At 44.5% G+C, this 8,269-nt stretch overlaps 1 protein-coding gene across 2 annotated transcripts in view; it reads right to left on the bottom strand.

Annotated features, from left to right (window-relative positions):
* Positions 1 to 2,105, bottom strand: part of NUDT4 (nudix hydrolase 4) — a 16,620-nt gene extending 14,515 nt beyond the window's left edge. For both annotated transcript variants that reach the window (XM_034644422.1, XM_034644423.1), the window contains exon 1: positions 1,976 to 2,105. In XM_034644422.1, the coding sequence (XP_034500313.1) occupies positions 1,976 to 2,074 (99 nt within the window). In that variant the 5' untranslated portion in view covers positions 2,075 to 2,105. The remainder of the gene's footprint in view (positions 1 to 1,975) is intronic.
* Positions 2,106 to 8,269: the final 6,164 nt, after the last annotated feature.

The following is an 8,269-nucleotide window of genomic DNA, read 5'->3' as shown; positions in this document are numbered from 1 at the left end:
TTTTCCTTTTTTTTCCCTTGGGAACTTTTTTTTTTTTTTTTTTTTTTTTTTTTTCTTTTCTTTTTTTTTTTACAAAGCCTGAATTCCAAGTTCAGGTTATGGCAAGACTTCAAAGTCATCACTTCCAGAAAGGCTTCCAAGCTCAGCCTCAGAAAATCTCTCATTCAGCAAACAGCATGCACCCAATTGCTAAGGAGCCTTGTGCCAGGAGCCCATCAGGAACAGGGACTGGATCCTGAATCCTGACTCTACCACTTCCTAATTATGTTATTTGGGGAAAGTACTGACGATCTGTAATGGTCTCCTCACCTATAAACCAGCACCAAGAGGATGAAATGTAACAAACTTAGAGGTCTTCAGGCAAGCCCCACACATGGTAAGCACTCAACTAAGAATGTGATTACACAATAGCGAGCAAATCATGATCACTTTGGGCTATTCTTTTATATTCAAAGCTTGTTTCTTCCTAACATGGCCCTTCCCTCAACAATTTTCTAATCTTTTAAAATAGAATATACTTAAATGTTTGTTGTCTGTTTACTCCGTGAATGTTAAAAAATCTTTCCCCTTCCACTTTCTAGCTCTCCAAAGTGGGCCCAGGTCATAGACACAAACCCATTTCTTCTGAAAACTCAAGAAAATTTAGGCTTAACACTTAAAGGCCCCCAACTGAGCACTGATCAGCACTAAAAGGCTTGGTGTCTTTTCGAAATAATAAAGGCAAAACAAGAGTTTGAAGAGCACTATTTTGTAGCACTTTTGTTAGCATAGTCAGAACTATGCTGAGAGTACACTATGTCATACCCATCCTAACTACTCGGATTAGCAATAAGGAAAACATTAAATTTCCTGTCTCCAGCTTTAGCCTGGTATTTTATTGGACACAGCTGGTTATGGAAGCAGAACTCTGTTAATTTTTCCCTGTCTAATCATTTTAGGAGTGGCAATGCTTTATAAAAGATTTTCATGGCTTACCAATCAACTATTATTGCCTTAAGCAAATTTAAAACAGTGAACCATTTTTAAATTAAATAAATGTAACTGAAAAGGAAAAACTGCTCTCCAGGAAAGCCTCTGGGCCTCGTATCAACCAAACGCAGGAGGGTAAATTACGGAAGATCGACTGCTTACTCTTAGAACAAGAAAGGCTGCTCCTCTCCAGATGTCAAACCAAACACAGCAAAGTAAAGAAGCCTTAATAAATATGCTGAGAGCTAGGGATTACGGTCTGAAAATGGCAACTTTGCCCACGTCTAGTCCATCTTCTCCCTCTGGCGTTATTCCACATTTTTCACTAGCCATCTTTCTGCAGTCAGAAAACTTTAAAAGAGGAGGCCTTTAAAAAAATCTATATCAAGTGTAATTATGCCAAGTGCTTACGAGTTAAAGGGTCCACTTAAAAATGGGATTTAAATAACCAGCCCGAATGGGGCTTTATTTTAAAGCACGGGGTTTGTTGGCTATACCACAAACACCCCAAGGTTTAATCCGAAAACGCAAACTGCTGTATCGTGGAAGGTAAAAAAAAAAAAAAAACACAGGCAGAGGCAGAAGAGCTTGGGCTGCAACACTCAACGCCATTTCTGCCGCCTCTATGAGCACTCGAGGTTTATCTGGCTTTACGCTCAATTCGCGTGTTAAGATGGTGACTCCCGCCAGAAGCGACCTAAACCGCCCGGGACCTACCCGCGGGCCAAGAGGCGTCTGGGTGTCAGGTCCTCACGACCGCCCAGTAGAACACTGGGCTGGGCCAGCCCCTTTGTCTTCTCTATCAAACCCAGAGAAAGGAAGGAAGAGTGAGGGCGGGCGGGCAAGAGGGAGGGGGCTAATCCCTTCCAGCCCCGGGACCACAAGAAGGGTCCGGCGAGGAAGGGGAAGGGCAAGGACCCCCACCCCGGCCAGCTCCGGCCCCCCACCTCCGGCCTACTCCGGCGCCCCGGCCGCTGAGGGCACAGAGCGCGCTGGCGGCTCTCACCTCGTCCTCCTGCTCGCTCCGGAAGCACAGGCATGCCGCCCGCTTCTTGAAGCCCTCGCGGTCATAGGTCCGCGTCTGGTTGGGCTTGAACTTCATCATAGAGGCGGGCTCTTGCTGCCGCTGCTGCTCCAGCCGCCGCCGCGGGGGCCCGGCCGCCGCCACCCCGCCGGGGAGTTGGGGCGGGCGAGTCGGGGCACAGGGGCGCCGGGAGGCGAGGCGGCGGCGCGGGGAGTGGCAGCGAGGCCGGTCAGTCCCAGAGCCGGCGGCCGCTTCGACGTGGGGCAGGACGCAAGCGCCGGTCACTGCAGCCCGGGTGCTGGAGAGGAAACACCGCCTCTGCCCGGGCGTCCGCCGCTCTCCATGGAGCCCGCCGCCCGCTCGCCTCCGCTCCCTCCTCCTGCTGCTGCTACTGCTGGCAACGCCGCCGCCGCCGCCGCCGCCGCCGGGGGAAGAGCGAGGCGCGAGGCTCGCGCCACAAGGAGACAGTTGTGAGAACTCGCGGCCTCTAAACAGCAACGCCGCGGCGGCTTCGCACCGCCCCTACCGCCCCTACATTTAAGTGGGCCCGCGCAGCCCCGCCTCCGTGCGCCCCGCCCTGCGCGCGCCCCTGCGCCTGCGTGCCGGGAAGGTTGCGGCGGGGGGCGGGGTCTCGGCCGCGCGGCAGCGTGGGTTCCTCAGAGCCTGAGGGCTGGGGCTGCAGTCGAGCGCGGGCTGGCAGTAGCTAGCTAAAATGCCCGCGGGTAGGAAAAGGCAAAGACCCCTCCCTCCCTGTTTATAAACACTGCTGCTTGCCCCCTGGAGGCCTTAAATATCATCTCCAGGAGAGGGGGTCCAACTACGTACATCCTCACAAAGTTACACCCTGGTCAGGAAATGCCTGGAGGCATCGCAGCGATGGCAGTCTCCGCAGTGACTGACGTCCAGAATTCGCCCGTGAGGTGCGGGGAGACAAGAGGGTGAAGGCCTAGAAGGGGGAAGACGTTGGTTAAGAGGGTTTTCGTTTGGAGGGTTTTGTTTTGGGGGTTTTGTTTTCCGGAGGAAAGAGAGAAGGCACATTTCCTTTTTTTAAAAAATCCTTGGTTAGGGGGTCGTTTGTATTCTTTTAAGAGTCCATTCAAGCTTGAGTATTTCTTTGAAGCTATGGGTAACATCTTCCACTTTGTCCCACGCTCTGGAATGTATTCCTTAATACTGGCAATGGCTAATATTTACGAAGTGTTTTGCACGTGTATTTCATGCTAAGTAATAGGCACAGCTTGGGTACTGGGGCCACAACACTAAATATAATACGATTTCTGCTGAGAGTTTCAAGTCTGGGACTTGGGACAAACAGCCTTTCCATTTCAGAGTGTCACTCAGGTTTTATGATGGGAGCCAGGATGTGTCCCCCTCGCCCCCCCACTGTGTTAAAGAAGCCAACCAAATCCATCCTGCCCCCTCCACAGAGCCCAGGCTATCTAGTTCCAGGCACGCGTGACTATTCGGTTTTCATTCCTAGAGGGCCTACTGTGTGCCAGGCACTGGCATCTAAAATCAGCCCCTGCCCTTCCAGGATCTTAGGCACCTGAGAGCAGATATAGTCAAATATCAAACAATCACACAAGTACATGTAAAACTACAAATGTGAAATGTTAAAGGTGGTGGAGGGTTTCACCGGGAGGTAGACGACCAGACCTGCAAGACAGAAGAGGCTTCCTGAGTGCAGGAGGTCAAGAGCTGAGGGCCAAATGAGGAGGAGGAGGAGGAGCTAAGGCCACCAAGAGCCTGGTGAACTTTCAAGGCGGAGGGAACTGGAACTTAATGTAGAGTCCAGTGGGAGAAGCAGAGAGAAATGAGTAAGGGCCCATGTGGTTGCTGACCGGGTGGGAGTAGCCTGACTATTCCCAGCCTGGGGTCCCTTGGAGAGTCCAGAGTAGGGAACTGGCTTCCTGTTCTAGATTCTGACCTCCTTCAGGCTCATGACCGCTCCATCTAACTTCATCATCTTATCTCCAGGGTCAGGCAGATGCAAGTTTGTACAATATGTTAATGTTGAATAGTGATTTAAGAAATGAGATTTCACCATGGCACAATTGGAAATCTTATCAAGTCCGTGCAGGGACATTTTCTAAGCCTTAGCTTTCTTATAGAAGCCGCTTGTAGTTTATTTCCAGTTTTATAAACAGGGACTGAACACATCTAGCTAGGGACTCCATTTTGGCTAGTATGCAAATATTATTTTAATAGATAATTGGTTCAAACTGATAAAATGATTAATCTCACCATGGTCTTTTTAAATGATAAAGAACATTTAGTTTCCCCCTGCTTCACAGGTCTAGCTTCTAGTTTGTGTTCAGTGAATATTAGTTGGTTGGATGTTGGTCTACTCAAATCTTTCTCATTTAGTTATATGAGATGAGGCATGAATCAGAATTAACTGAGGAGGAAAGAGGAAGATGGCTGGAACAGACTCACTGAAGGGAGGAAAAACCGCACAAAAAACTGGCAAGCATGAGCATGGGGCCACTTGCTTCAGGTTCCAAACCATTGCATTTGTTTGAAAAGGTCTTGAGTTCAGGTCTCACCTGCACCGATCACTATATGTAATTTTTCTTACCTGTCAAATAGGTATAGTATCATTTATACCATCTTGTACAAGACCACAGTGGATCTGAGGATGCTTTAAAACTATAAAGCATTTAAACATAGGATATTATTAATAAGGATATTTTCTTTGGAGATCTATTCTCCTCCTGTTTCCTCAAGGAGTAGAGGAATAATGCAGAGGGCCAGGTGCTTGGAAAGGGCTGTGATTTGTAAGGAAAGGGTTTTAAAAGGAATTTTGCAACAAAATGTTTTGAACGGAACAATGCTATCCTGTAAATAACCACCCCCTACTTTTTTGTTAATTAATTTATTTATTGAGTTAGTTTTTGCAATTATTTGAGAAACACCTAAGAGAAAAGGAAATTTTTGTCTGACTAAAATGATAGCATAGGGAAAGGCTGAATTACAATGCTGGATCTTCATTTTCCTCTGTCAGTTCCTCAGTATAGGGTGCATGCCCCAGGCCAAAACTCCCTGCTTAGTGTTGTCTAACAGGTATTATGCATCTGAAATGGGCTTAGGCACCATTCAAAGCTTAGATCCTATCCAGCCAGATCCCAGTTGAGATAGACGTAAGGTTGTTTTTCCTCAGCAGGGCCAGTAAGGACTGGGCTACACCGGCCCGATTTCCTTGGGGATCAGAGTCCAATTTCAGGTTAATCTGTTTAGTGCACTTAGCACAGTGTTGTCTTACCTGGAACTTACTACACATGGAGCCATTTCTTGTACTATTTTCAAATATTTGGAGCCACCAGAGTGGAGAACTAATATTCCCTCTCCAGGGTACTTCTTTTCCCTGGGTCTTTTTATGGGAGGCAGTGCAATAGGGGTGCTGTGCAGGGAGCTTGCTGCCTTCTCTTGTAATCTCTTGCAATTGACTCACAACATTACCATAAAGTAAGTTGTAGCTGTCAAGGTAAAACTGACCATGACAAATCATCCCTTCCTCTGTCTTTCCAATAATAATAATAGCTAGTCATTACTGAATGTTATTCAGTGCTGGGTGCTTTTCATGATCATGTTTGAATGATCCCAACAGCATCATTATGAGACAGCTACTGTATATTGTCCCCATTTTACAGGCAAAGAAACAGGGACGGCCTTTCTCTCTTTGCAGCCCATATTCTTAACTCCTGTACTGTATCACTGTAAGCTTGTCTTGCCTCTTTTATTGCATGGTAATTATTTTGTATGTGCTATGTTCTGACACTGGGATTTCTTTCCATTTTATTTATTTTTTTAAAAAAGATTTTATTTATTTATTCGGCAGAGATAGAGACAGCCAGCGAGAGAGGGAACACAAGCAGGGGGAGTGGGAGAGGAAGAAGCAGGCTCATAGTGGAGGAGCCTGATGTGGGGCTCGATCCCATAATGCCAGGATCACGCCCTGAGCGGAAGGCAGACGCTTAACTGCTGTGCCACCCAGGCGCCCCTCTTTCCATTTTAAAATGAAAAAGTTTTGTTTAAGGTAGGATGGTAGGGGAAGCTCTTACAGTGCACAATGGAAGTGGAAGCCTTGATTACAATTTCATGTCATCTAAAGTGATTTTTCTTTCTTTTACAAAAGGCACAGATTAGAATGGAATAAGCAATAGTTGAAAATTCAAAAGCCTTAAATTAAATTAAACTAAACCTTTAGGATTAAAAATCCTTAAAAGGATTAAGCAACCAGCATTAGCAAGACTTTAAAGGAGACTGGTTTGTCTGTTTATAAGTTTCTCTTTCATTGAAGTAAAGAAATGATTTTCAGATTTACAACTCATTTTCTATTTCCTCAATTCCTATTTACTGCAGAGCACTTTGTTTCACACGCATCATGTTCATGTGCAGTTTTGGGTGGCTAATAAAAATGTTTACTGGGAGGCCCAGCTCCCACTTTCCTTCTTTATCATTCAGGGAAAGGTATATGCCAAGTGCTTATCTCCTCAGCAAAGGCAGTGACTTGACATTTTCACCACCTTCTTCAGTACAGCATTTTAAACTCCTTCTTCATTCAGAATTGCTTGTTTTTGTTACATTACAATTCTGCATTTTCATTTGAGGAGTAAGGCTAAAAAAAGAGCGTTCGTCTGTATAAGACATGTTACTCAATTGTAATGTACGGACCTTGTTTTGATATAGATTAAAACAAATGAAAAATAAACAAGAAAAAAGACATATGACAATTAGGGAATGTGAACACTATTTTATGATATTAAGCAACTGTCGTTATTTTGGGGGGCATGATGATGTTTGAAAAGGGAACTGCTTACTTCTTAGAGTTATATACTAAAATATTCAGAGCTGAAGTGATATGATGTTTGAGATTTCCTTCAAAATAATCTGGGTTGTTGGAGCAGGGAAGATGGATTGGGACTGTGGAGGAAACTAGAGAGGCCATGAGCTGATTGTTGTTGAAGTTGTAAGCCATTAGGAAAATGGAGGAGAGGAAGGAAACAGAAAGGAGGAGAAATGTTTTCTATTTCATGGGGCATGGAAATGAATCTCTGTTAGAAAGAAGTTGTACACACTCATGATACAAGTATTAGATTCTAGAATGATTGGAATAACCAAAAGTGGAGTTTGCAAATTATGCAATGTTTTTATAAAATATAAAATAGAAAACTAGGACATAAAAACTACTTACCTATGCAAAAAGTTGTGACCAATATTATTTCATGAATTGAAAAAATTTTAATGGTCACTTCTATGTGAAAATTTAATAGTGATTGATTTGATTATCAGCATTCATCCTTGTGTGGTGAAACAGAATTTCATTCTTATAACTAGACTACAAGCCCTAGGAGGGCAGAAAGCCAGGTGATCCAGTGATACTTTTGTATTACAACTGAGTTATAGGTTATGAGACAATCCGTAGATATATGTTGCTGATTTCTTCTCATGGCATAATTACTATCATGAATCATCTTCCTCTATAGAAAATGCAAATACAATCAATTTCTCTTGTTTCCCTCTGTCTCCTTCCCTTTCTGTCTCTCGCTCGCTCGCTCTCTTTGTCTCTCTCTCTCTCTCTCTGGCTATTTATGCTGATTTTTAAATCTGTCCTTGATTTTTATTTGTTTTGGTTTGGGACTATATATATACAGTTATATATATTTGCCCTAACTGAGGAATATGATCAACTCAGCCCTCAGAACCCGACATTTATTTCTCACAGTTTTGGAGATTGGAAAGTCCAAGATCAGATGCTGGCAGATTCAGCATGTGCTGAGAACTCACTTCCTCATTCATAGATGCTTCCTGGTTCCTTGTGTCCTCACAAGGTGGAAAGGGTGAGGGAGCACCCCTTGATTTCTCATAAGGGCACTAATCCCATTCATGCGGGCTCTGCCCTTGTGACTTAATCATTTCTTAAAGGCCCACTTTCTAATACCATCACATTGGGGGTTTGGATTTCAACATATGAATTTTAAAGCGATACAGTCTATAGCAAGTAGCTACACAAAGAACTGTAGAATTTCTCTTTAGATGGGGCTTAGAGCCTGTGATTTGGTTGGAAGAGGAGACTTTTTAGAAGCACAGTTTTAATAACATTTGACATAATATCGAGAAACATCAATTGTACATATCAAAGAAAAAAGTATGGCTACTTTAGTGAGCCTTAATGGCAGCTTATGCTTTCTCCAAAACTATCCCTTTTGCTGCCTCCAACTAAAATCACATTTGGCAGGGGCTTAGGCCAGTGATGGACATAGCAGGAAGGGTCAG

Source organism: Ailuropoda melanoleuca, chromosome 15 (assembly GCF_002007445.2).
Source record: "Ailuropoda melanoleuca isolate Jingjing chromosome 15, ASM200744v2, whole genome shotgun sequence".
Taxonomy (NCBI): Eukaryota; Metazoa; Chordata; class Mammalia; order Carnivora; family Ursidae; genus Ailuropoda; species Ailuropoda melanoleuca.
The sequence above is the reverse complement of the archived record's forward strand: the minus strand, read 5'-3'. Positions and strand labels throughout refer to the sequence as shown.